The sequence below is a fragment of the Anguilla rostrata genome, chromosome 9, assembly GCF_018555375.3.
Source record: "Anguilla rostrata isolate EN2019 chromosome 9, ASM1855537v3, whole genome shotgun sequence".
Classification (NCBI taxonomy): Eukaryota; Metazoa; Chordata; class Actinopteri; order Anguilliformes; family Anguillidae; genus Anguilla; species Anguilla rostrata.
The window spans coordinates 52,552,878-52,580,684 of record NC_057941.1 but is presented as its reverse complement, the minus strand read 5'-3'; the positions used below and the strand labels follow the sequence as shown (position 1 = coordinate 52,580,684).

General features: G+C 49.0%; 3 protein-coding genes across 9 annotated transcripts; 2 read left to right on the top strand and 1 right to left on the bottom strand.

Moving 5' to 3' along the window:
• Positions 1-3: 3 nt before the first annotated feature.
• Positions 4-3,530, top strand: LOC135264163 (refilin-B-like). The gene is made up of 3 exons (XM_064352873.1): positions 4-686; positions 1,188-1,279; positions 1,949-3,530. The coding sequence occupies exons 1-3, from the start codon at positions 495-497 to the stop codon at positions 2,268-2,270; spliced, it is 606 nt and encodes a 201-aa protein (XP_064208943.1). The 5' UTR covers positions 4-494; the 3' UTR covers positions 2,271-3,530.
• liat1 (ligand of ATE1) lies at positions 3,234-24,303 on the bottom strand. Of its 2 annotated transcripts, XM_064352871.1 has the most exons (3): positions 24,227-24,303; positions 6,128-6,469; positions 3,234-4,845 (listed from the first exon to the last, which is right to left on the bottom strand). In XM_064352871.1, the coding sequence occupies exons 2-3, from the start codon at positions 6,375-6,377 to the stop codon at positions 4,433-4,435; spliced, it is 663 nt and encodes a 220-aa protein (XP_064208941.1). In that variant the 5' UTR covers positions 6,378-6,469; positions 24,227-24,303; the 3' UTR covers positions 3,234-4,432. The 2 variants fall into 2 exon arrangements, with proteins under 2 accessions (XP_064208941.1, XP_064208940.1); XM_064352870.1 differs by lacking the exon at positions 24,227-24,303 and having other exon boundaries at positions 6,128-7,330.
• LOC135264161 (protein ABHD15-like) lies at positions 17,090-26,751 on the top strand. 6 transcript variants are annotated; one of them, XR_010332621.1, is made up of 5 exons: positions 17,090-19,264; positions 21,678-22,030; positions 24,634-25,289; positions 25,450-25,497; positions 25,658-26,751. XR_010332621.1 is itself a non-coding variant. In XM_064352868.1 (4 exons), exons 1-3 carry the CDS (start codon positions 18,734-18,736, stop codon positions 25,262-25,264), a joined length of 1,515 nt encoding a protein of 504 aa, XP_064208938.1. In that variant the 5' UTR covers positions 17,090-18,733; the 3' UTR covers positions 25,265-25,289; positions 25,450-26,751. The 6 variants fall into 6 exon arrangements, 3 of the variants coding, with proteins under 3 accessions (XP_064208938.1, XP_064208939.1, XP_064208937.1); XR_010332620.1 differs by having other exon boundaries at positions 24,634-25,497; XR_010332619.1 differs by having other exon boundaries at positions 24,634-25,513; positions 25,642-26,751.
• Positions 26,752-27,807: the final 1,056 nt, after the last annotated feature.

The window sequence follows — 27,807 nt, the reverse complement described above, 5'->3', positions numbered from 1 at the left end:
GAAACAATGAGAGCTTTTGAGTCGGGACAGTCTCCAAGCGTCACACACAGTCAGACGAGCGCTACCTTTCGCAGAAGGATCACACGGGTTTGCGCGCCCGGGAATACAAAAACAACAAATATTTTTAAACGCATTCCAAAAACTAGGATAGAACAAGACAGCTGCTAAAAAATATCAACGAATAAGTGCTCCCTCATAAGTTCTTACAGTAGGCTGCGCGCTCTGATTTGAGTGGAGACTTTTGCCGCCAGTGAGCGGCGCAAACCGCACTGCAAAAACAGCCGGAATAGCCATTCTCAGTGGAACACTGCTTTGCGCAGAAATCTAAACTGAACGGATTTCTCGTTTCCCCTGGCGCGCGACTGTACCAGATTGCTGATGCAGTAAAACCAAAAATTTTGGTTGGAGCTGAATCCTGAGAACGTGCATCAGAAATTTGTACGTGTCAAAGTTTAAATCTCGGGTCTTCGTTTCGCCTACTTTTCTCCGAAGCCATGGTGGGCAGACTTGACTTGCAGAGCGGTGACGACCCCCTCGACATCCGCTGCAAAGCGGAGAGGACGCTGGACAGCCCGGACTCCGGGCTACCCCCGAGCCCCAGTCCGACCTCCTGGCTCCTGTCGCCGATTGGCGACGACAAAGGGGCGTGCAGCCCGGTGTCTGAACACGACGGCGGCGGAATAACGGTACGAGTAAGCCAGAATGTTTAGATCTGCATTTAACAGACGTTTTATTTAAATGGGATTTTACTTTGTAATTCTGCGAATGTTTCCATCCAAATAAATAAGCGTTGCCGAATGTTTTAAAAAAAATAAAAAAAATAAAAAAATAAAATTTACATTTCACTGCGGTGCACGTATGCATGTGTACACTCGTAAACAATGGGGGGTGATTGTTTTCTGAATTAAAGGAAAAGCCTCGTTGGGTTCATCCCTCATATTCGCTCGTTACTTTGCCCGTACTGACACATTTCTACCATAATTTATTCTTATTAACCTGACATACACCTGTGTGATGACCTATATTGCGCAGACATGCAAGCTAATGTTTTTCACTGAAGCAGTTCTGGTTGAACAGCAGCTCGCTCAAGCGCGAGAAGACTCCGTTCTACCGGTGAATCGCAACGTTAACCTTCTGGCTTCCAATTCCAATGTCTTTAAAAAAAAAAAAACGAAATAACTTTGCAGGGTCCCGTGCTGCCAGGTTCATTCCCAAGGTTCCATCAGCTGTCCTACGGCGAGGGCGTGGAGCTGCAGCCCCTCCCCCCTACAGAAGTCCGGTAACCCCATCCCTCGCGGGCCGCCGCAAAGGCTTTTTAGTTGCTTTAGAACTTTGGGTCACATGACCTGACCCCGCGCACATCTCATTGTGTTAACTGACGGGCTTCTCTGTACTCTCAGATCTTACACACTCACCTACACATTTAGAAGTGCAGAAATTACATGACTGGGGTAAAATACTTTGGAACATTGCATGTTAAATGTAAGTCAATTGTTCAAACGCAGCGGTCCCAAAACCTGGTCCTTGAAAGCCACAGGGTCTGCTGGTTTTCATAGTTGCTCAGCACTTAATAGATCATTTGAAGCAGCTGCTTTTACAGTTCTCTCACTTCATCTTCATTGAGCTGAGCTGGTTGTAATGTTAACATCCAAAACCAGCAGAATCCCATGGCTCCCCAGGACCAGGGTTGGGGAATCCATCAGAACCCCACTTCTCCAGGATCAGGATTGGGGATCCTTAGCCTATATCTTACTCTCACAGTGTGTAGACAGTGCATCGATAGAGTTTGTAACAATAGTGGATAAGACTGGGATCTGTGGGAGTGTTCAAATGTTACTGAGATGTAAAAGAGTTAAAGTACCTGAAACGCATATCTGACTGCTGATTGGTTCAGAGAGTCTGTGAGACAGTGGGCGGGGCTCACACGGGTGTGTCTACCTGCCCGCAGGTACACGTCCAGCGTGCGCTACGCCTCGGACCGCCACTTCATCCAGGGGGTGTACCTGCAGCCGCGCGGCCTGGAGGTGGAGTCCTGCAGCCAGACGGTCCTGGCGTTGGCAGGAAGCACCTGGAGGCGGTACCGGACTCACCTGGAGCTCCTCCCCCGCCATCGGCCGCTGAGCCACACCAGCACCGCCATCGTGTTCCCCAAACACGCCCACACCGCCTGCCGCACCCAGCTACTCCACCGCGCCGGCGGCAGGAAGTCCGCCCGCCGCTTCCTGTCCAGTGTGGAGCTGGAGCCCCGAGAGGGCGGGGCCAACTGCTGAGGCTCGCCGCCGACTGGAGCGTTGTCTCCTACAGCCACGCCCCCTACCATGAGACACGCGCACGCACACACACTATACACACACACACTTACAACCCTCACCCGAACCCTAATCCACAACGCAGACACTCATACAAACAATGATACAAACCAATTAAAACACAAATACTGCCTATCTGCCTGACTGACTGTCTGTCTGTCTGTCTGTCTGACTGACTTCCTGTCTGTCTGTCTGACTGACTGACTTCCTGTCTGTCTGACTGCAGCAGGACCGTTTCACAAGCTGACGGTTGATGAGCAAACGCACGACCGCCTGGTGAAGTCGCCATGCAGCAAGCCTGCTGCAGCATCACTGCGTGCTAAACGTGCTAACGTGCTAACGTGCTAAACGTGCTAAAGGACGGTCGTGCTGTTTCCCAGTGGGCCAGATGTAAGGGGGATGTATGGCATCACGTTTGTTTTATTTGTGGTTTCAGCTGAGAGAAGAGGACCGAAATGCAGTCTGAGATGCATCAACAGTCATTTTATGCTCCAGAGCCAAGGGTGGCCGTGATTGGAGCTTTTTTTTTTTTTTTTTTCAAACTTCAACTGCCAAAACGGAAAAAGTAGCTCAGCTTCGGGGGAGAGAAACGGTTTCCATCGAGGCTCCAGACAGTGAAAGGCGTTCACAGCGAGGCAATACAGCGAGGCGTGCTAAATCCTTGAAGTGATGAAGTGAAGTTAATTTAATTTACAGTTCACATTTCGTTTTTTGATGTGCAGGGTGCAAGTCATGAATATCACGTTCTGTTCCTTTGAAGTTTAACTGCATAGCATTGTGGGTCGGTATGAGTGTTCTGAACGGTGCTCTGTCCAGCCAATTCTGGTTTTACTCTACAAAGCGAAAGAACTTTCACTTCAGAACAGTATGGTAGAAAAAGAAGCCTTACCTGTGTATCTAACAAGCTTTTTCAGATATAAAATGTACAAAAACCCTTAACTTTTAACGTTGAAATAACAGGAAAGTTTTTTAGTCACATATTTTAATGTGTGCAACCATTTTTAAGGAAAAACATCTGGTTTATAAATAAGAGGAATACCCGTATTTGGAGGGTAGAGAGATAGCCGTGATGTCTCCATGTATAAATAAGAACTGTGTTTCTTATGGGACATCAGGACACCACCACTTCAGTTTAACATGATGTTTTACACTGGGAGCTAATCATGTGTCCATGGGCTGACTTTTCAGCAAAAGTTTATAAATAAATATAAATTAAAATGAGCGCTTCCCTGTGGTTTTTTTTTCATAAGCACCAAAGCAGCACACCTAGGCCTGAGGTCTGTGAGCATCGCTACAAAAAACACACATTAATTTTGCCTACACGTGTATCAACAATTTCAAAGAAATGACAACAGAATTGTGTCAATATGATTACTAAAAGGCACTAGTCATTACTAATAATGGCAACAGTCCTAAGGCACAGAGTATCTGTGTGAGGTCATGTTTAAATTAGATGAGAGTTAGCAGTTCAAAGGCCCGGCACAATTCACTAGCACCAACGGCAACAGAGACAGCAAAATGTCCTCCTAATGTGTCACATCATCACATGCAGCTGACAAGTCCTCGTTTTCCCCAATGAAGATCAATGACCTGTTCTTCTTCCATCAACAAAGTCAGGTGTTGTAATGTGTTTTTTTTTTTACCACAGCGCCCTCTGCTGGTAGGTTAAGATAACTGATTCTCGGCTTGACAGGAAATCAGTAAACATGGCCACAGTCCTGTAGTGTTTTAAAAGCATCACTTTGGGAAAATATTCTTCATTTTCCTAGCTTATTCCATAACCACACTGTATATTGCATTTGTAATATTATATTCCTATAGTGTTGCATATTAGTGTACTGTAAACACGTATCAATGAATAATTATAACTCCTGATTTTTTTGTGATTAATGGTTCAGAGGTATTCCTTGAGATCTTGCTTTTAGAAACGGCCGATAGATTTTCTGGGTTTAAAGAAGCTGCCATTTTGTTTTTGGCTCTCCTCCAACACAAGCTCCGCCCCCTGAAACATCCCAGCTAGTCCTGAGTGACAGCAGGAGAGAGGGAGTTTTTGTGAAAACGGTCCCGCGCACCACTGTGAAGCGTTTGGTGGTTTACGGAGTCTACGCCCGCCCCTCTCCGCCCTAAATTAAGTGGCCCCACCCCTGACCCAGAGTGGGCGTGGCCGACGCGGTGGGCGTGGCCTCTCCGTGCAGCTTCACCTGGGTGCTCAGGTAGTAGCGTCTGCGGCGGTTGGCTCTGTATACCTCCAGCCTCTCCTCCTCAGCCGCCGGGTCGGCCAGAACTCCCTCCCACCTCAGGCTCTCCTGGGCCGGACCGCTGGGGCCAGTGTCCCCTGGAGGCGGGGCTGGGGGAGGATCAGGGGGCATGGCTACAGCTGGCTCCTCCTCCTCCTCCTGTATCCTCCCGCTTCCCTTCTCTGTGCACGCTCTGAAAGGCTGACCTTTGACCTTAGGCTTTCGGACAGCGAGCCTCTCCGCGTCCGGGCCGCTCTGCATGGAAGAGCTGCTGGAGACCGTCTCGGATGGCGCTTTATCTGTGAAAGAGAGGGGGTTTATAAGACAGGCCAGGGGTTTATCTGTGAAAGATCGGGTGTTTTTAGGACAGGCCAGGGGTTTATCTGTGAAAGATCGGGTGTTTTTAGGACAGGCCAGGGGTTTATCTGTGAAAGATCGGGTGTTTTTAGGACAGGCCAGGGGTTTATCTGTGAAAGATTGGGTGTTTATAGGACAGGCTGGGAGTTTATCTGTGAAAGGTGAAAGAACGGGTATTATTAGGACAGGCCGGGGTTTATCTGTGAAAGAGAGGTGTTCTCAGGACAGGGCGGGGATCTATTTCAGATAGAGCAGGGGTTTTATTTGTAAGAGGGTCGGGGTTAATAGAGATAGTCAGTTCATCTGAGAAAAGGCAGGCATTTTCAGGAGAGAGACTGGGGCTTTATTTAAGAGACCAGATTTATTTCAGTGGTAAAAGAATGTATAGGAGAAAACAGGGGTTATTTGAGAGAAAGGAAGAGAGTGAACCAGGGTTTTATTTGAAAGACTGGATGTTTATTTATGATTTGATTACTTTGAGAAAATGACAGGGTACATCCTGAGGGAGGATGGTGGGTGTTATTTAGAGGTAGATAAAGAGACACCGTTTGTGTTATAATTTGACCGTTGCCTGCCTTTCAAATATAACCCATTTGTCTGGGGATGGAGGAGGTGGACAGGAGCCGTTGCCAGGCTGACGGCCGTCTGGGGCCTCCGAAAAAGCGCGAGGGTGACGGGGCGGAATTGAGTTACAGATTAATCCCGCCCTGGCATTTGAGCGCCTCGGTCGCGCGGGCAGCGGCGTTCCGTCACTCCAATCATCACTCGTTCGCACCGACGGGGAAAACAACACCTCCATAACACCATCTTTAACTGCGAAGCCCAAGGCCCACGGAGTCCTTGGTGCTCCATCCATTTACGATATGAGCCAGAAATCTGTAGCCTAACTGTAAATATGCCTCGCGATAATTTAAACCGAGGGATCAAATGTTCTATATCACAGTGAAACGTAGGCTACTCAGAGCTGACATAACACTTGAGATTGCACTGTGACCGCTCTACCGCATGGATATGTGAACTAAAAGTAACACATTTAGTCATACGAGTGGCAGTAATATTCAATATGGCTTACGCGGCTAGATTTAATTAGCTACACCCGAGGCCTATAATCCTGACCACAAATGTCTGTTTATAATTCTCAAAACAAACATTAAACACGCCGCTTTATTAATAACTTAAATGCAATCCTTATAGCGGCATGTAAATGCATGTCAAAGCACAAACCTGCATCGTCGGAGTTTGAGGGCGTACTGGAGTACCCTCGTTTCTTTGAGCCGCTGCTCGACTTCTTTTTGTCGTTTTTCTTCTTTTTCTTCCTCGGTCTGTCTTTGACCTCGAGTTGCGGAAGCCGTGTACTGTCCTTCGCCTGGCTAGGGGAAGATATCGCGGCGGTATCTTTCTTCGCTCCGAGTTCAGGGGCGCTAGCGACTGCCCCCTTCTCCCGTTCGCTTCGGTTTAAGGTCAAAGTCGCCATGGCTGGAAACCCCCCTCCTCTTCTAAAGTTGAATTAACCAGAAACTTACTACTCTAGTTTGCTAGACAATCACGCGCTACCTTCCAGTTCACCTGAAATCACAACAGAGTTTGAATTTTCATTTTGCCTAACAAGCTTCAGGTCGATTGTTTATCCCGTTTATAGCGTCGGACAATCAGTGCATTGATAGCCCCGGCTCTGAGCGATGGGCTTTCTCCGACGGAAGTACCTGAATAAAACAAGGCTCTGTGGGCGTGCTGCCAAGAGACGCGTCGCCAGGGTAACAATACAAAACTTACGACATTCCCCAAAGATATCTTCGGTGCGCTACGTAAAACTGCGCAGATAACTCTGTGCTACGTATGGACGACTCAACGCGTCCCTTGCTCATCTCGCTCCTTGTTCAGACTTTAGTCTACCCACTAATGTTCCGTGAATCTTTTCCGAATCTAGTCGGCCCGACGTGCCGTTTTGCCAACATTGCAACAGTGGTGTTGCCTGATCCAGAGCACTGCGCTCGAGTCAAATTCTCCCGAAACGTAAACATGGTGTTTAGCTGGGAAGCAATTTTTTTATGTAGCCAATAGCTAAATATAGCATTTATTTCGAGCTCAATGAATTTTCAAACGCTATCCACTTTAAAGACGCTAGTTTCAAAGTCAGTATCATGGATATGGAATTAACAACCATTTAATTATGAATGACTAATTACAAACAGGGGAGTTGCTTATAGACTACATTCTCAATCTCTCCCTCTCTCGCCCACTCTCTCTCTCTAAGGAGTGCATGATGGAGCAACAGCTGAATCATGCTGGACCTCCTACTGCCTTAAGTCTCAACAATTATGGCGCCTGACAGCATCGGCCTGTATCAATACTACTAACCTCCTATCATGCGCGCGATGTACAAGTAGGGTCCGCGCGAGCCACCAGGCGGCGCTACTGTACTGCGAAACTGAAGGCGCAAAACACCACCTCGTCATCTCGGATGTCTGAAGTACTTGTCACAGTGCATTTTTATAGTTTTATTTGCTGCATTAAAAAGTAATATGGCCTACTTTGCAGCAATTCCAGTTTGAAAGCCACGAAAGCAATTAGGCCTACTGTACATATTTTTCTTACAGTAATTTGCCACCAGGTGACACTGTTTTTTAAAAATACTACCACTACGGACTTTTCTGTGTTAAAGACACTAAAGCTGTGACAAGAAAGGGTATGTCATACATAAATAACAACTTTGGCCTCGGATTTATTTTTAGTTCATGATGTGACGCATTTTTGACCACGCAGCCTTGTTTTATCGGTCTCTCTGACTTGATTTAATGTGTAAAGACATAGATTTGGCTTTTGGACCGTCTCTCTCCGAAAAGCCCTGGCGCCCGGAGCTGTCCAGTGACGTCAGGATATTTCGCGCATCACGCGACTGGTATTTAAAATTGATCCAAACAGCACCAGCATCGCTGATACCTTGGGAGGGGACACGACCCTTTTCGCCTGCGATTTGCGCAGACCCGGGACCTAACCGACGTGCCCGCGCACGACCCAAAGAGGTTTGGAAACTCCAAACATATCTGCGCACATTTTACAAAAGACTCAAAAAAAAGTTCATTTATATTTTATGATATTTACCAAAAATGTACACTAGTAATAAGGAATATTCAACTTCCTAAATCTATGAAATTCATATGAATGTACATGAACACACACACACACACTTTCACACACATGCACACGCAGAAACACAGAGATGCACTGAAATGCTGATAAGATAATAAAGTCTCTCCAGCTCTAATAATACCCTGATTATTGGGAGTAATAAGTTTATGCAAGTATTTAGATTATTGCGAACACATGGGTATAAGAAATGTGATCAATCCAGTCGCGACAGTTACACAGTTCTTTATCATAATGGGCTCATCCTCGATGGACACGGCAGCCATACTTGTTTTCATCCAGGGTCCCCGACCTCCGCCTGGCAGGCACGGTTTCAAACAGCCGAAAAAGATCAGAGGAACACGTCTACATGCACCAAAAAATCTAAAGGTAGGGCAAAAAAATCCAGCTGTCTCAAATGGGTTTTGAATGCACCGATTATGACCTTACACCGATAAAGATAATCAGATAAAAGCATTTGCATGACTATTTAAATACTCAGAGTAGTGCCACAGTCGGGGTAAGATGCATGTCTAAGTGCGTGTGAACGCACAAGTGTCTCTCCACCTCCTTCCCACAGGAACAGAGCTCCTTCACCTCCACCCACAGAGTCACCCGAGAGAGGCTGCAGCGCTTGCCCTGATTACCAGGCTCTCCACCTGTGAGTCACATTTAGAAAAACAGGAACTGAAGACCAAATATATGTATATATATATATGCAGATACATCATCATCATCATACTCCATCATCATGAGTAGTTTTGTAACAAGGCAAATCCAATCTTGACGACGGGCACTTTGGAAGTGCTCTGCAAGTTACAAATTGCGCATGAAAAAAACCTGAATTTGTTTTTCAATAATTTCAAAATCCCATTAAAGCGAACGGTTAGATGGATTTAAGTGTATTCAAAAACGTGAAAAAAATGCTGAAAAAACTGGTGCTGTTTACATGAAAATATTCCTGTTTGTTCTGTGCAGTGTGTACATTTCTGTGTTTGCATGTTCATCTGTGCATGTGAGTTTCTGCGCATGAGTGTGCATGTGTGTGTGTGAGTGTGTCTATGTGTGTGTGTGCATGTGCATGTACACGTGTGTGTGTGTGTGTGTGCATGTACATACGTGTGTGTGTGTGTGTGTGTATGTGCAGGTGTGTGTGTGTGTGGCTTCGCCTGAGGTTGTGTGTTTCTCCAACACACACATTCTGCAGCCCAGCTTCCCCACAGTGAGGAGACACAGAGGGATTTGGGAGCGGGAGTCTGAGACACAGAGCTGCCTGTCTGGAGGCTGGAATCAGGAGGAGGAGGAGGGAGGAGGAGGAGGGAGGAGGCTGAAGCAGATTAGCCATTACAGTCAAACCCAATAACCACCGAGCAGCCCTCACTGAGGTTTGCACTTTCCCACAGACAAAATGGCTCCTCCCCCCCCTCCCCTCCGCTCCCAGACAGACTGACGTCCGCGCAAAAGGTTAAATGGCCTCGACCGCGGGGAAAGCCAGCCCTGGCATTCAGAAGGCAGGTCACAGTTTCGCCATGCCCCCCCGCCCCCCCCCCAAACCCTCAATCACCCCCCCACCCCCAGGGAACATATCGATTGTTACATTATCACTACCGGCAAGACCTTCAAATACCTTTTTTTTCTTTCTTCCTTTCTTTCTTTTTATCATTGTCTGCTGCATTAGACAGGTCTAGGTAAAGTTGGCGGGCTGTTTTTGATCTTGTGCAGAGTGCTGTTTTGCGAATGCCGTTTCCGTGGAGACGGGATAATCAAACCAAAAATGCTTTGTGATGTCACGGGAGGAGGCGAGAGAGAGTGATGTTGTTGCACCCTGTCCTCTCTCCCCCTCTCTCTATCCCTCTATCTGTCCCCTCTTTATCTCTCTCTCTCTATCCCCCTGTTTTTGCCCTCCAGATCATCCATCCATCTCTGTTCTCTGTTCCCTTCTGCTCTGTCCAGGTTGTTTTGTAATTGGCAGGAAATGCAGGCATAAATATCTTTAAATCCCGCACGGTGCCCGACCGCGGCTTCTGGTCCGTCTCTGAACACAAGTTCAACTTTTTTCTTCCGCCGCCAGTGAAGATACGTTCTATACAATTACAACAACAACAACAAAATCCATTTAAATATGATTTATTTTTGGATACGTTATGTAATGAAGGAGGAAGGGCCTCTACCTCATTTTTAAAGGATTGCTGTCTGCTATGCAGTCTCATGAAATCTCGCGTTTAAATTGTCAAATAAATTATTTCATTCATTCATTCTCTCACCACTGCAGATTGATGCTGACCACATACAAGCTTTGTGTCAGCTTTCATTTCAGTCATAGGGGGACGGCTGATCTCTCTGTCTCTGTCTCTACCTCTCTCTCGCTCTCTCTCTCTCTGTCTCTACCTCTCTCTCTCTGGCTCTCTCTCTACCTCTCTCTCTCTCTCTCTCTCTCTCTCTAAGGCCAGTGACCCTGGCTTCTGGTGCTCTGCTCTGATTCAGACTCTCTGATCTGAGACCAGTGCCTCTGCGGTGATCAGAACACGAATCGTCCCTGCTGATTGGTTACCTGGCACACTCCGTCCAGCCAAACAAATCACGCCCCTGCTGGCGTCTGTCTGCTGAGTGATGATTGGTCAGCCTGCCAAGCTTAAAACCAGGAGCCACAGACATGGACGGCCGCCAAGGTGCACTTTGACCCTGCGGATTCCCATCAGACGCGCGACTCTGCGAACCTCCCGGAAGGGAGTACACGTTCGGGGTTTAAACAGGAGGATCTCAGAAGCTTCCCTACCGAATACTCTCACTTATAACCTCCCGATCGGCTCCCCTAAAGGAGTTTATAACGCTGACGCTCGGACCGGACCGTCACACAGAACGCACACCAGAGCGCTGAAATCCGTTCTGCTTCTGCAGATAACAAGCTGGAAGAATGCGAGCTCCACGGGTCCGCAGAACCTTCGGCCAAAACTGCCACTTTACAATCGGAGAAGTTATGAGCGCATGGCTGACCAAGTTTAGCTCAGGATAAACAAACGACGAACACTGGATTTCAAATAAAACATAAAAGCAGCTTTTTACAAGAATATGCATTCAACTGAAAAATGTTCTACTGGCAGTCTGTCAAACCAAGTTAAGACATTTAATGCTTTTGGTAATTCCCTTTAAATTCAGCCAAAGCAGGCAATAAAAACTGTGAAAAATTTTAATTAGATGTTCTCATTAAAAAAAATAATCAAGTACAGAAAGGAGCATTTTCAGTCATTATAATTTTGGGGCTTTTTGGTGCTACACTTAAGAGTTCCTGTGCTGATCTCTCCCTAGGAAACAGTCAGGACTGCGCCTGTGACCGTGCGATGTGGAAGACCCCGCGTCTGGTGACGGGGTGTGAGGGTAGGGGTTAAAGAACGGTGTCCATCCCGTGTCTGTCCGTCCTGTGTCTGTCCATCCCGTGTCTGTCCGTCCCGTGTCTGTCCATCCCGTGTCCCGTGTCTGTCCGTCCCGTGTCTGTCCATCCCGTGTCTGTCCGTCCTGTGTCCCGTGTCTGTCCGTCCCGTGTCTGTCCATCCCGTGTCTGTCCGTCCTGTGTCCCGTGTCTGTCCGTCCCGTGTCTGTCCATCCCGTGTCTGTCCGACCCATGTCTGTCCATCCCGTGTCTGTCCGACCCATGTCTGTCCATCCCGTGTCTGTCCGTCCTGTGTCCCGTGTCTGTCCGTCCCGTGTCTGTCCGTCCTGTGTCCCGTGTCTGTCCGTCCCGTGTCTGTCCATCCCGTGTCTGTCCGTCCCATGTCTGTCCATCCCGTGTCTGTCCGACCCATGTCTGTCCGTCCTGTGTCTGTCCATCACGTGTCCCGTGTCTGTCTGTCCCGTGTCTGTCCGTCCTGTGTCTGTCCATCCCGTGTCCCGGAGACAGAAAAAGTCAAGGAGCCGTGACCCGAAACACATCTCGTGAAAAAAAGCGGCGATTTTGCGGTACGAGTTACGCATCTGTGACCCCGGGCCGCGAGGGAAGTTTAATTTGGCGGAGTGCTGGTGTGTGAAATGGCGGAACGGCACCGGAATCGGTGTTAAATCACAACGCCGCCTAACGTAAAAAACAGACTCGGTACGTGTGTGTGTGTGTGTGTGAGTGTGTGTCTGTGTGTGTACGTGTGTGTGTGTGAGAGAGTGTGTGTGTGTGTGTGTGTATGTGTGTTAAGGAGGGTAGACTGGTCCCTTGTGTAAACAGGGCAGTTTTGCCAGCAGACGGGGGCAGGATCGTGGGAATCGGAGGGTTGGGACAGGGCCTTCTGGGAATCCACCTTCCCAGAATCCTCACTGTTACGGTCAATGCTCAGACAAGATTAATGAACCCTTAAAATAACATGACACACTGCAGCCCATTTCATGGCCCGTGCAGATGAGTTCCCAGTGTGGCTTCCCTTGTGTGCTCTTCTCCGTGTCACAAATAAGCCCTGCGTGTTATTCAGTAGCACACCTGTGCGGATGCACTCGGTTCTCTTTGGCCCATTCCGTACCAGGTGCACGTACTCGCAGGTGTGAAGGAAGCAGGAACATTAAGATTTAAATCCCTGCCAGAAGCAAGCCGGTATTTTTACGCGCATTAGTGCGGATTGCTTGCGTCCCTGGGGTCACTGGAAGGGAGTGTTCTGTTCCACATGAATCCACGGCTCTGGTGTACAGTACAGCTGGAGAACAGGTGCTGCTCATTCATGCCCATTCAGGCAGGCACACACACACACACACACAACACACTCATACGCACTCACACATGCACTCACGTACTGGCTCTCACACACACACACCACACACATACACACACAGTCACGTACTCGCTCACACACACTCATGTACACCTGAATTAGGCTCACATCTTCCTTTGTTGTGGCTGTTTTTCCTACAGGAAAAGGAGAGATGTTGTACCGGCTAAAATTTTGTACCTGGAGAACACCTGCCTGTGTGTGTGTGTGTCATACCACAAAAAAAGGAAATTCTAATTACAAAAATTCAAAATAATCCCATGAAAAAAAAATCTAATCTTTTCTGTATTTTGAAAATGCACAGTGAAGCAGTGGTTCTACTATAAAAGACACGCGATGCGCAGTCAGTGTGGAGGACGTTAGCGGCAGAGAAGCTGGAGCTTTACTGTCCCACATCACTCCCCGTTCTCCTCCAGTTCAGCCGCCATATTTCAACCTGGCGACGAGGTTTCTCATTTCACGCTCGCTGCGCAGGGAGCGGCTCTCAAGGCGCGTGCCTCTCATCGTTTACACGCGCTCGCGGAAATGGTGCGGTGCGACCGGAGATCCAACAGGAATAAACGAGCAGGTCCGTTACCAGCGAAACGGGCAAAAACACGGCTATTTTAGAAAGCAAAATAAACGGACGCGAGAGATGTTTCCGATGTACACAGGGTAAATTATGACGTTTATATTTTACAGTTAAATTTGGAAGTTTTATTTTCATCTGAATTAGTTTAGTAGACGTCTCGCTAGACGCGTGGCCAAACAGCAAGCTTAACAGGCTGCTATGCAAACAGCAAATGACATTTACGGTGTTTTGAACCGATTTTATATAGCAACAAACCATCAATCGTGCAGGCCTACGTCAATGTTGCCACACTGTAAATATTTTTTACAGGTCCGCAGTAAACATCATGAGTTGCTCTGGTATTTTTGGCCCTGCCGGCATAGGCTGTTTACAGCGGTGAAGTGCCTCACTGGGCCTTCTCCGGCTGATAAATCTCTTCACCACCCCCTGCTGGCCGGGAGGGTTTCTTTTTCCAGTTTTATTTATTAGCTTTTTGGCTGTTGGCGGATTCCAAGTTGGGAGAAAGGAATGATAAAACAGCTGAAATTATGTGTAAATACAATTTTTTTTTGCATAACTGCTGGGTTTGCAGTGATGCTGAAGCTTAATTCACATACCGACAAATCACTTATCAGATTCCAGGTGTGCCATTTAGGGTAACAGTTCCTCCCGGTGGATCGCTCACCTGTGCCTGAGCGTGTGAAGTGACTGCCTGCATCAGAACGACACGCTCAGGTGAGCTGGCTGGACGGCGGCCATTTTACTCACCTTGGGCTTTAGGATGAAAGCAAACAGACTACGCACGGGGAGATAAGGAGCCCATGGGGCCTAACGGTCAGAGTTAAATCAGGGTCGAGAACAAAGTCAAATTAATCAGAAAAATCCAGAAACAAAACATTTACATTCGGCTCCCCAACGACTCGGAGTGTTAAAGAGGTCCAGGCAGGATGACCGTGACCGTCTCCGTGACGACGGAAGGTCTCTGCGACCCTGACCGTCTCCGTAACCATGGCAGTCTCCGCACCTGTGACCGTGTCTGTGCCGTCCGCCCCCCCCCAAAATAAAAAGCTGCCATCACTGGAATTGAAAAAATAATATCATCAAAATTCCAAAAAAAAAAAAAAAATATGTAAATACATTTGCTCCAGATGGCCATCGTTGAGATATTTTTGTCGCTGTCACTTTAAGGGGTGTTAGAGGGATGCACCTTTGTGTGTGTGTGTGCTGGAAGTGGGTGAAAATGCGGACTGTTTGTTCTGATGAAGGTCATATCGGGGGTCACATAGTTTTACAGCACCAGGAGTCGTTTGGGTTACAACAGCGAGAGCACCAGCCGTCTCAGTTTCGACACGGAGCCAGTGACACCTGTCACGAACCCGCAGCTCCTGCGCAGAGGACAGGAGAGCCAGCGGTTCGATGATGTCACCAGCACGGTGGGCAGGTGGATTCACCCGCTCACCTGTACGCGTGGGAACCGGCCGAGTCGATAGCGTTCAGCCCTCTCCCTCTCTCTCTCTCCCCTCTCTCCCCGATCAGCGAGACGCTCGCCACTCCTCCCCAAACCCGTTCGGCTCCCCGCTCACTACAAAAACCACATCAGAAAGGGGGAAGGCAAAGTGTGCAGTTCTTTTAAAACCCAGATTAGGGTGAATATATCGGATGAATCCTCCTCCGCGGAAGGTTCAGTGAACTCCTCTGAGCGGTGTGCCGTGTGGCAGCTGACTCACTCATAAGCCCCACTGAGTCTCCCTCTCAGGCCCGAGTTCGCCGCTGCAAATTTATGCAGGTTTCAAACTCCGCATTAATTTTTAAGCCACGTGGTTTTTAAAAATTCTAATCAGCTGGAGGAGGATTCTTGCGTAAGAAGTGAAAGACAAAAAAATCGTTTCATTTTCATGAAATTTTTTTAATATAGCACCTAGGCCCCCCTACTGCATATCCAGTCTGATGAAAAACACGTTTTCGATGTACAAAAATGCCAATTACTCACATATAGCCTACAAAGCACTCTCTATGAGTCATTAATTCAAATCTAGGCCGGTCATTAAAAGTGTTGATATCAAACTTCGCACTTCGCAGTCGCTATGGATAAAAGCGTCTGCCAAATAAATGCAATGTAAGTTACATTAAATAATATTGGCTATCTTAGCTCACACAAATTAAACAAGCCGTATTCCAAAGCAGTGCTTCCCAATGTTTCCTACATTGTTTCAGGTGACTCGGCCCCTGGCCCTGTTGACCGTCTCCTGCTCTGTTTCTGTTTTGGCTTCAGGCTGCGGTCTCTGTTGGAGCCCCGCCCCCGTGGAGCCTCATTCAGGCCCAGATCCTGTGCACTACAGGCACTACCAGTCCCCCTGCTGCAGAGAGGAGGCACTCAACACTGCTCCCTGCAGTGACTTTAAACGTGGAGAGAGAGAGAGCGAGAGAGAGAGAGAGAGAGTGTGTGTGTGTGTGTGTATTAGGGCGCACATGCTGTGTGTGTGTGTATTACTGATCACGTGCTGTGTGTGTGTGCTTTCTGTTTGCATGCTCTGTGTGTGTGTATTTGTGTGCACGTGCTGTGTGTGTGTGTGTGTGCTGTCTGTTTGCATGCTCTGTGTATGTTTGTGTGTGTGTGTGTGTGTGTGTGTGTGTGTGTGTGCCTGTGCCCAAACCACCCACACATCTGCTGAGCGCTCGCCTTCTCCTGCAGAATGACGCTGAAGCATGTGACGTCTCTGAGCGTGAGAGAGAGAGAGAGAGATGCAGACAGACGGAGAAGGGTTCTCTTCTTCCTAATGGCTCAGTCTGGTTCTGACTGAAACGCCAGAGATGAATAATCTGGCCTGGAGCCACAGTGAGGACAGAATTAGTCTGGCCAGCAAGAGGAACAGCTCCTACTGAACAGCCAGCCAGGGTTTCTCTCTCTTTCCTTTCTTTGGATTTCCTTTAAGAGAATGTTTTAGGCATAACTGTGTAAGGTCATCTGTCTGATCATACATTCTGATGTAACAATAAAAAAATGGTTGTTTTTAATGTAAACGATTAACTTAAATATTACATTCTTGTTGAAATCTACTACAACTACGACACAAATTTGAATGTTGCTGAACTACCTGAAAACTGCTGCAAAACAGAATTAACTACCAGTTTACCAACATGTAATTGAACTACTGCCTACATGCACCTGTTCGCCATATTGATACTGCCCACAGATGCCTTTCATTTCCAGTCACAGTAGAAACATGACCAAGACAATGATGTGCCACATTACAAGTGCTGAATACACAGAGACCAATGAAGGCAGCTGTGTTCTTATAGCGCAGTTAAGGCGGCTGGACCTCTCCTATCGCACACAATACTGGGATTAATGAGGAAAATCTGTTCTTCTTCTTTATCACAGATACTGTACGTCACAGATACTGTACGTCTCGGGATACAGCTGTGATCGTGCCATCCTACGCTTGGCATCAGTTTTCTTTATCATTAGGTGGATTGCATCAGCAATGCCGAGTTGTGGTATTCATATTATGCGCAAATATTTACGCACACAGATGCGCAAAGAATAAACTAATCAGCTTGTTTTTTTTTTATTTATCCAACTGACCGACTGGAGACTCCTTTTTATCTTCCTGTTTTTCTGTTACTGTGATGGCGGGGAGTGGTATTTCTGGAAAGCACTGAAAGATATTTTTGGCGGTTTTGCATCTGTGGCAGAGTTCAACGGCAGGGAAGGCTGATAAGCATCAACAAAAGGTCCAACAAACAATAGAGAGGACGTCATCCAAGCGCGGACGTCGCGTGCGGCTGCCGCGGTGAAGAACTCTTCCCCGCTGTGTGGCAGATCACACCGCGGGACTGGCTTAAAAAAATAAAAACCTACCAGCGCCGTGTCTACCTCCCTCAGAGCGAGTTGGACCACAGTTAATTTCGATTACATGTCCTGCTTCTGCTCTATTTCTCATCCTTGCCGATTTAAATCATGGCAAATTTGCAATTCTAAATAAATTCAGAAAGAAGACGCATGATTCAAATTCCAGTCAAAGACATTAGGTACATGATAACTACTGATATTGACGCTAAATACATGTGCAAATTACAACAAATATCGGACCATAATTACACATGCACACAACATTGATAGTTTTATTGATCTCCTATTGAGGGCTCGCGGCACTTTGATTATTAATCAGTTTAGCGTGCTGTTAAGCCTGTCTCGTCTTTACTGCGCCCGTAGTTCACATTCAATAATTCGTATCCTAGAAACGTCGAATGCGGAATTCCCCGGGTGCCTGGACATTTAACAGGCATTAAACGCGAAAACCCTCCACTCCGTTTAAAAAAAGTAGTTAAACCCCGCAGAGGCGGACTGGTTTTGCACAGGAAAGGGAGACAATACGCGCTCTGCATCCGAAATAGTCCACATGGAGTAAAATCATTCATGGATATTTTGAAATCTCTAAAAACAAGCTACCGCCGACACTTCAGCTTAAAATGCCCGCTGAGACGTGAACAGCAAGGTCGCCTCTCACAATGCGGGGGTGGTACGTTTTAATTCAGCGGCGCGCGCGTTTCTACATCCCTTCTTCTACCCCCTTCCTCGCGTGTTTTATCTTTTTTTTTTTTTTTAGAGCTCTTGAGGGGAGGGAGTTTCAGAATGTCTCCATCACACGCAGAACGCAATCGAGTCCTCGCGCTTGTATTTATAACACAGTCCACACGCGCCCACGGCTGCGGAAACCACCAACAGGCAGAAGCTCTCGCACCACTCTTATTGCATATAGGCTACAACCCTACAGCCTACGCCGAATTCTCAGCACAGCCTAGATGTCGGCATTAGCACACTGCCACGCCATCTAAATGTAACATACATGTGCATTTTTTTATTATTATTATTATTATTATTATAGTTATCCAAAAGTGGATCCAGATGTGGCTCTAAAGAAAGATTGTGCGGTGTGCTCCTCTACCCGGCCAGACGGGACCACGCGAACACCGGGGCTGCTCTCGAAGAAGAACAGCACGTCGCCCGCCTTTTTTTAATACCTGGGAACGCGCTGAAGAATACTTATCCACCCGAATGTCGCGTTTAGTTTTCCACCGAAACAAATATGTGTACACTGCAAGCAAGATTGAAGTACTGCGAAAACACGCTTTTGGAAAAATGGGAAAAGAATGTACAGAACCCGGTCGAAACGTCCCTGCATTTCAGCTTTGAAGAACGGAGCGAAACACGTGTTTTGGGAAAGAGCAGCGAACACAGGCGCGCGGTGAATGAAAAAGCAGTCACGCGTCCGGAATTCCATCCCTTGTTTACGAAAAATGCCCTTTGCGGTAAACTTTCCATAAACATTTTATGTCCTTGAAGCGGAGTGCCTGCTCCAGTGCGTACCTGCACACGGTCTGCTTGACTGCCCGCCCTCCAGCAGTGCGATGCTGGAATGGTTCTTTGCCGTTTGCATCTTGATAGCGGCGGCTTTGTTTTGGCCGGCGTCCCTGTACTTCGCCTCCGGAGGCCCGTTGCCCGTGCCGCCCGGAGCGCCGGGGAGGCGGATTTTGGGGTGCCGGACGGGGGGGCGCCGGGGGGACAGGTGCGGCCCCGACCTCGTCCCCACGGCGACGGGCGAAGCGGAGGGCGCGGCGCTGGTGTGCAAGCCGTCGGCGCTGGCCCGCTACCTGCAGAGGCACTGCGCGGCGTTCCGCAGCTTCGTGGCGGCCCCGCGCTGGAGCTGGCGGGCCAGCGCCTTCCTGCAGACCGTCGCCGCCGCCTGCTGGCCAGCGGAGGGCGCCGTGCGCTTCGCGCGCGACCACCTGCAGGTGGCCGACGGCGGCCTGGTGGCGCTGGACTGGGCCGTGGCGGGCGGCGAGGGGCACAAGCGCCGGAGGACGGCCAGCGACTCGGCCAGCCCCGTGCTGCTGGTCATCCCCAACTCCTTCGGCAAAATCACCTGGAACGTCCTGAAGGTAACTATGGCGACGCCGGCCGCCGTGACAACCGGGGCGGAGCGGCGAGGAGCGGCCACGAGCGCCCAGGGTCCCGCCGTTAAATAATGCACAGCCTCCGGATCCGTTTCCTCCCCACCAGCCGCTCCCAGCCCTGCTCCTGGAGATCTGCTGTGCTGCTGGCTTCCATCCCAACCCTAATGTGGCACACACCTCACTGTGCTAATGAGATCTCCAGGAGCAGGGTTGGGCAGCCCTGCTCTGGCTGCTGAATTAGGTGTGCTTTCTTAGGGTGGGGGTGGAGGGGTGATTGGGACTTGGCACACTGTCCCAGGCCCTGAAGGAGGAGCGGGGAGGGGGGGCTATGGTCTGTGAACATGTGGTTAATATTACTGTCCCAGGCCTGGGAATAATGTGATAATATTGGGCGGCAGTGTGGTTTAATGGGCAAGGGACTGGTCTTGTAACCTAAAGGTCACCGGTTCGATTCCCCGGTAGGACCTGCATTGCTTCAGTATATATCCAGCTGTATAAATGGCTGCAATGTAAATGCTATGTAAAAAGTTGTGTTAAGTCACTCTGGATAAGATCTGTCCTAAAAGTCTGTAATGTAATGTTAAGTTTTTCCCAGGTCCACCTAGCAGCCCCGGTCAGAGCGTGTGGACGCTCGTGACATTACATTACATTACGGATGCTCGGTCTGAAGAGGGTATTTCAGCTCGTGAGACCCGCGGCTATGACGTACTCGTGACAGTAATTCTCTCACACCATAACGATCGTCTCAGCTTTTAAGAATGGACAGTGTGTGGCTCTCTTTTACTGCTCTCTGGCGTCTGAGCGTTTTTTTTTTTTTTATTACGTCTTGATCGTAAAGGCCCGTAAAATAACACAAAGAATAAACTCCGCGCCGTGCGCCTGAACACACGGAAGGACAAACGCGTGTTTTTACCGGACCCGCCGCGCAACAGCGCAGTTAATCTGCACAGTGAAGCTTCTGTTGCATAAAAAAAAAAAAAACCGTGTCAGTAACTAAAGCCTCCGCATAATTAAAGCCGCCCGGTAAGCAAAGGTCCCTGGTTAGCGTCTCCACAAGGCGCGCGAACTTAATGATAATCAGCACAACCGTTCTTCTACGGCATAAAAGCTTTCCAAAAATAGAGAGAGAGAGCGACACAAAGAAAAGTGCATGCAGGACGATTAGATGTACTGCCGGGGTTTTTTTTCCTCCTCAATTACTCCTGCCTTTTATAAAGATGTGCTTTTAGCTGGTCGTCTGGGTTACAACATACAGTACTGGAGAGGTCTGTGTAATCGACTGCCATTAGGCTGGATCGTTTGAACTGATCAATGACGTTTGCCACGAGGCACACGCGAGTCTTCAGTTTTTCCGTTCACAGAACAAAATGGGAAAAAAGTGGAAAATGTAAATTACAGTCACTATCTAACCTGAGTTCATTCACCCTTGCGCTCCGCTCCCCCCCCCACCCCCACCCCCACCCCCACCCTACGTCAGCAGTCAGGAGGGTGCCAGTGCTTATCAGGGTCCGGACTGTACAGGGTGCGTCGGGTTTGAGAACAGTCAGTGTGAGATATGGAGCTGTGCGTGTGCAAGGCTAGCGGCTCCAGAGTGGCATGTTAAATGTCTGGCTAAATTGTTCCCTTTTTATGGCATTTAACACAAAACCTGTTAAACTACACTAAAACTAATCAGTCAACTAGACTGTTAACTGGACGAGCAGTGAGGGAACGGCATTCTGACACAAATCAAAGGACCTGTTAGCTAACAGGGAACCTCTCTGAGGGACCACGATTAGTCATGAGAAAGCAGTGCACAGACACAGACCAGAGCCAGATCAACTCAGCCAGATGTTCCTGCAGACAGCTTGCATTCTGAGCACTGTTGTAATAAATAATAATAATCATCATCATCATCATCACCCTCATCATCATCATGGTAATATGGATTGCATTAGAATAGCACCTGTCATCCTTTCATCTTGTGATGTGAAACCTGTTTAGACTTAATGGGGCAAAATAATCTCAACCAGCAGTAATGTGCCCCCCCCCCCAGCTCAGCTGAGATGGGGGGGGGGGGTGCCCTTGCAGTGGCCGTAAGGGTGAAGCCACACGTCCTCCGACGAGAAGCCAGTTTTCAGGGCGTCTGTCACATCGCCTCCATTCACTTTCAACGAGAGGCGATGTGTCCGCAAGGCATGTTGGGATAGCTGGCGAACACGGCACGAGAACCAATCAGATTGAAGACGCGACGTTTGAATTGCCCCCCCATTTCAAATTCTATCAGGTCCACGAGAGACCCGTTAGCGTGTGATGCGAGAGCGACGTCAGGCCATCGTGGCTTCTTCACCCAAAGACTCCGAGGAAGCGCACAGGAAGTGATGTCACGCCTCTCTCTCTTCCTGTTTCCTGTCTCCAGCTGTGCGACCTGGGCCTGAGCCACGGCTACGCCCCGGTGGTGTTTAACCGGCGGGGCCAGAACGGGGCGGCGCTGGCCACGCCCCGGCTGCAGCGCTTCGGCGACCCGGCGGACCTGCGGGAGGCCGTGCGCTACCTGCGGTACCGCCGGCCCGGGGCGCGCCTCTACGCCGCCAGCGAGAGCACCGGGGCGGGGCTGCTCCTGTCCTACCTGGGCGAGTGCGGCTCCTCCAGCTACCTGACCGCCGCCGCCTGCCTCTCCCCCGTCCTGCGCTGCCAGGCCTGGTACGAGAGCACCCCCTGCTGGCCCTACGGCTGGGCCCTGCTGCTCTACCAGAAGATCTGCCTCAGCAGGTACTGCTTGGGGTGGGGAGGTGGGGGATTTAATTACCCGTTTATTATTTTAACTACATGCCTCTTATGAGCACGCGTGCCTAAGAATGTGTGATTAGTACTGCAGGTAAATTAATGTTTATAATGAAATATATACATTATTGCATTACAGGCATTTGGCAGACGCTCTTATCCAGAGCGACGTACAAAAAAAGTGTATAACCAAAACCAGGAACAGGTGTGTCGAAAACCCTGGAGGGAAGCACAGTTCCAAGTGCAGGGAACGACCGCGTAGTTTAACTTGGAATATACACAGTAGATCATTCACTGTTGATTCACATACAGGGACCGTATGTGCTCTGTAAAATATGCACTCTAATGTTTATAATGAAATATATACGCAGTAAAATGTGTTAATTCAACTCCAATACAAATCCACCAGGGACCATTATGTACTCTGTAAGAGTTGATTTAACACTAAACATTTTCACTCTTAAAATTAGTCCTTTTAGCATGTAGGGTGTGTGTAAATGCTCTGGAAAAACAAACATCGCTTTTTGTCATGGAAATAATGGAAAGCACACAGCAAAATCAAAATTGAGGAGGAAGAGAGTGAGCGAAGGGAGGAGAGCAGGACAGAGAGAGGGAGAGGTTGAGAGAGAGAGAGAAAGAGAGGGAGTGGAAGAGCCAAGGGAGTGATGTAAGGAGAGATGGAGGAAAAAGGAAGAGGAGATGGGGGAGCAATGAAGAGGCAAAATGGAAAAATAAATGAAAAGACTGCAAGAGAGGAGGGAGGGAGGGAGGGAGGGAGGAGAGGAAAGAGAGGTAAAAGTAGGGAGAGAGAATGTCAATCTGTAATTTAATTTCCTTTCATTGCTCTTAATTTATAGAGCTTGTTTGCAAATACTTTGGCAAAGGAAAGCGAGAGAGAGAGAGGGAGAAGGGGAGGCAGAGAGAGAAATCTGTGCCAATACAGCACATTGAATGGAGGTAGAGACAGAGAGATGGGGAGATGAGAAAGGGGGGGGGAGGAGAGTTACAGTGGTGGAGGAAGGGGGGGGGTGTTTCTGGAGAATGCTGTGTGATCTGTCCATTCTGAATCGGATGAATCATGTTTACGTAAAAGCCCACGGCGGGAAGTCCACTCGTTTTAACACCTCCGATTCCCCCGCTGTGTTAGAGCTGTCAGAATGGTGTATCCATGACAACCAGCGGCCCCACCTGACAGCCGGGGAGACGGTCGATTAGTGAAGCGAAAGTCTCCCGCGGCCCGTCGCTGTGGAGAAGTCGATGTTTTCTGTGTTTGTGTGTTCATACAGAGCCGCGGTCAACTCTGTAAACTTTAATGCCCCCTCCCTCCCCGTTCCCCAAATGAAGGTTTGCTAACACAAGCTAATTTACGAACGAAGCGTGCGACCGAAGTAGCTGAGTATGCAGGGGGCAGATGCGTAGCCTGCTGAATTAAAGTTCTGATTAAACGCGCTGTGCTTCGTTTAGCCTGGCAAAGCCTGAATAGGGTGTATACAAAACGCGCAGTCACCTGCACATGCAGGGTAAACCCTACCGCAGCCTAAAATTAAAAAGTAAGGAACAGAAACACGTTCTCCACGCAACCGCAGTGCTTCTGTTGAATGTTTTTGACACTCTCGGCTCCGCACAGACGTTCTTTGTGTCTATATACCTACGCGATAGAATAATACATTTCCTATGCATATAATAACAAGGTATCTATTTATTTATTTAATTTCATCTTATTCATACATTGTTGTAAAAGCAGTAGGCCAAAGTTGATTTACACACAATTTAAAAAGAAGAATCTCTAGGTCGCTATGAATAAGTCCTATCGTAAGGCCAGTCCAATAGCCAACATTAGCTTGCTCAGACTATGTAGGCCTAGTTAACTAACTAGATAGCTATTGTATCCTATAGCTAACTTACTGCTTTCTCCTCGCCAGGTAGCCTTCTGGCTAAGCAGCTTAGTGTGTGTGTGTGTCTGTGTGCAATTAAGCAAACAAGCTGCATTTCATTCCTACGAATTACAAACGTAACTGACAAACAAAATGTTTACCCGAACAGTTCGACAATCTCTGTTCAAACGTAGTGCAACACACCACAGGTTCTGCGGGTAAGTAGTGTGTTTATAACGGTGGTAACGTTAGGTCTGCTAAGGGTTTTCAAAGCCGCTTTCCCCGCAAAAAAGTGATAGAATTAACTTACCGATCAGAAGCGCAAAGTGATTTATAGTGAAGCTCTAGAGGCGTGACGTCATATTTTGTGAGGCGAATGCACACGTGTTCACTGATGACCCTCATCCCCGCTACAATCCGCGCAATTCCTCGCGTTTCCTACACAGTTAAATGTTCCGCTTAAAACCAACAACAGCGTGGGTTAGCCTCTTATACAATACATCTGGTTCATATTCAGCCAATATAAAGTCATAGATTACATTTATTACATAAGTAAAGATTTAACACAGATCATTTATTATTTTTGTTACTCGTTTTGAGTCCCTGGCCATAAAGGTGTAAACTGCAAAGGAGAACGCAGTTCTCAGTGGACCTACCTGGCTTTATTAAGGTAAATTATCCACGTGTTGATCCAGGTGTGTTTTCTACCCACCACAGGTACAAGACTGCTCTGGGGGAGACCATTCGCACGGACGCTGTGTTCTCCTGCAGTTCTCTGAAGAGCCTGGAAGAGGCGCTGTTCTGCCAGCCGGAGCCCGAGCCCAGGGGGGCGTCGGGCAGGGAGGGGGGCGGGGCGGAGGGCGGGGTCAGCTGGGAGGAGTACTGGGAGAGCAACGAGCCGCTGAGGGACGTGGACGAGGTGGCGGTGCCGGTTCTGTGCGTGTGCAGCCGGGACGACCCGGTGCGGGGCGATCCCAGCACCACGCTCCCCTTCGACCTTTTCCACAGCAACCCCCACCTCTTCCTCCTGCTGACGGAGCAGGGCGGGCACTGCGGCTTCGCCCAGCCCGGGGGCGGGGCCGGGGGCGGGGTCATGGGCACGGCGCCCTGGAGCCACCGCGCCCTGCTGGAGTTCTTCCGCGGCGTCACGGATTTCTTCGCGGCCGAGGAGCGGGCCCAGGCCGCCTCCCACCGCCGGGGCCTGAGGGGCGGAGCTGGCGCCGGCCCCGTCGCCGTGGGCAACAGCAGGGGGTTCCGCCACTGCAGCATCAGCGCCTGCAAGCGGCTGCCCGCCTGTTCCCACTCCATCCACTCCATCTACAGCTGGCAGCGGTCCTACACCCGCTAGAGAGACCCGGTGACCCACCGATCAGGTGATCCACTCACCCGGTGACCCGCTGATCAGGTGATCCACTCACCAGGCGACCCAGTGATCAGGTGATCCACTCACCCGGTGACCCGCTGATCAGGTGATCCACTCACCCGGTGACCCGCTGATCAGGTGATCCACTCACCCGGTGACCCGCTGATCAGGTGATCCACTCACCAGGTGACTCACTGATCAGGTGATCCACTCACCCGGTGACCCACTGATCAGGTGATACACTCACCCGGTGACCCGCTGATCAGATGATCCACTCACCATGTGACCCACTGATCAGGTGATCTACTCACCAGGTGACCTGCCGATCAGGTCATCCACTCACCAGGTGACCCGCTGATCAGGTCATCCACTCACCAGGTGGCCAGGTCACCCTGCTGCAGCTCTAAGAGGGTCTGAGCCAGCCTGTGCAGGCTAACTGCAGGTGAACAGGTGACCTGCTCCGGGTTGTGCAGGCTAACTGCAGGTGAACAGGTGACCTGCTCCGGGGTGTGCAGGCGAACTGCAGGTGAACAGGTGACCTGCTCCGGACTGTGCAGGCTAACTGCAGGTGAACAGGTGACCTGCTCCAGGCTGTGCAGGCTAACTGCAGGTGAACAGGTGACCTGCTCCAGGCTGTGCAGGCTAACTGCAGGTGAACAGGTGACCTGCTCCAGGCTGTGCAGGCTAACTGCAGGTGAACAGGTGACCTGCACCGGGTTGTGCAGGCTAACTGCAGGTGAACAGGTGACCTGCTCCAGGTTGTGCAGGCTAACTGCAGGTGAACAGGTGACCTGCTCCGGGGTGTGCAGGCTAACTGCAGGTGAACAGGTGACTCTACTGCAGATTTGGCTTCAGTAAGGTGTGGTCCTTGAGCACACTCATCACATTAGATATTTTTGGGTTTTTATTTCTTTCTTTTTATTCTGGTTTAATTTTCTAGACAGCTATATGCACCAGCGCTGGTTCAACCCTGTAGTGACCCACAGTTAAACGTTCTCAGCAGGGATACATGGGCTAGCTGCAGATGGAGGTTATGATTATTCATGAAAAATGCCAGAACTGATAAATTATTTCGGGCTAATTAAATAATCAAGACCAGAAGCCAAAATAAAATCCCAAAATGGAGGGGTGCCCCATGTGCACCCCTGGCCACAGACCGCACTGGCTCATCCCCGTCCCAGTCCCAAAATCTCCGGCATCAGGGGAGATCAGGTGCTGAGATCACACATAATCCAGGTAAAATCCGTGAGAACAAAACTTAAAAAAAATTTTTTCCATGGATGGATGGATGTTGTGTTCAGATGGCTCACCAGTTGACAAATGAGAAATCACGGGGTTTCTAACGTGACAGTGGAATCTGTGGACTGTGTACGGCGGTTTTATTTAAAGAATCTATTTTCGTTTTCACATTTCTGAATCTGTCTACAGTCGTTATGTCATTATTAATGAAATAAAAAATAAGTTGGACCTGATTTGAGCTGGTGAATTCTTTATCTCTCACGCAGAACAATCCTGAAGTCCATGTATATATGTATATATGCATATATGAATGTGTGTGTGCGTGTAGTGTGGTTTGTGTGTATATATGCAGGAGTGTGTGCGGGGGGAGTGTGTATGTGAGTGAGAGAGAGAGTGTATGTGTGTGTGTGAGTGTGTAGCAGTGTGTATAGATGCAGTAGTATGTGTAGCAGTGAGCGTACATATGCAGTAGCGTGTGTGTTTGAGAGAGAGAGTGTATATTATATATATATACAGTATATGCAGTAGCGTGTGTGTGTTTGAGAGAGAGAGAGTATATAATATATATATATATATATACAGTATATGCAGTAGCGTGTGTGTGTTTGAGAGAGAGAGAGTATATAATATATATGTATACAGTATATGCAGTAGCGTGTGTGTGTTTGAGAGAGAGAGAGTATATAATATATATATATACATTATATGCAGTAACTGTGCGTCTGCAGCAGGAGCAGCTGAGGCTGGGGTAATGACTCACTCACAGAGTTAATCACATGCAGCCGCTTCCCCTGCAGGATGCTGCCAAAAATAGCTCTGCGCCCCCTCAGCAATGCCCGGGGCGGGACAGAGCCCTGATTCCACAGGACACCTCCCCTAATCACACGGGACACTTCTCCTAATCACGTCCCACTGCCCCTCACCAATGCCAGGGACGGGACACCTCCCCTAATCCCACGGGACACCTCCCCTAATCTCGTCCCACTGCCCCTCAGCAATGCCTGGGACGGGACATCTCCCCTAATCCCACGGCACACCTCTCCTAATCACTTCCCACTGCCCCTCAGCAATGCCAGGGATGGGACACCTCCCCTAGGTGTCCCGTGTGATTAGGGGAGGTGTTTCCTAATCATGTCCCACTGCTCTGGCCTACAGAGCCAATCAGTGAGCCCAGCTGGACCCCTAAGACTGTGCGTGTGTTCAGATATAACCCCTCCCTCAGAACAGCCCGCGTCAGCAGCTCCCACACCTGCAGCGCAGGTGAGCTCCGAGCTCCGCCTTTTTAAAAC

Bases quoted from the DNA above. Each gene is read 5' to 3' on its own strand.
- LOC135264163 (XM_064352873.1), top strand. From the start codon at position 495: ATGGTGGGCAGACTTGACTTGCAGAGCGGTGACGACCCCCTCGACATC. The intron at 687-1,187 runs GTACGAGTAAGC...ATAACTTTGCAG, and splicing joins ACGACGGCGGCGGAATAACG to GGTCCCGTGCTGCCAGGTTC. The intron at 1,280-1,948 runs GTAACCCCATCC...ACCTGCCCGCAG, and splicing joins CTCCCCCCTACAGAAGTCCG to GTACACGTCCAGCGTGCGCT.
- liat1 (XM_064352871.1), bottom strand. From the start codon at position 6,377: ATGGCGACTTTGACCTTAAACCGAAGCGAACGGGAGAAGGGGGCAGTC. The intron at 4,846-6,127 runs GTTTGTGCTTTG...TCTCTTTCACAG, and splicing joins CTCAAACTCCGACGATGCAG to ATAAAGCGCCATCCGAGACG.
- LOC135264161 (XM_064352868.1), top strand. From the start codon at position 18,734: ATGCTGGAATGGTTCTTTGCCGTTTGCATCTTGATAGCGGCGGCTTTG. The intron at 19,265-21,677 runs GTAACTATGGCG...TCCTGTCTCCAG, and splicing joins TCACCTGGAACGTCCTGAAG to CTGTGCGACCTGGGCCTGAG. The intron at 22,031-24,633 runs GTACTGCTTGGG...TACCCACCACAG, and splicing joins CAGAAGATCTGCCTCAGCAG to GTACAAGACTGCTCTGGGGG.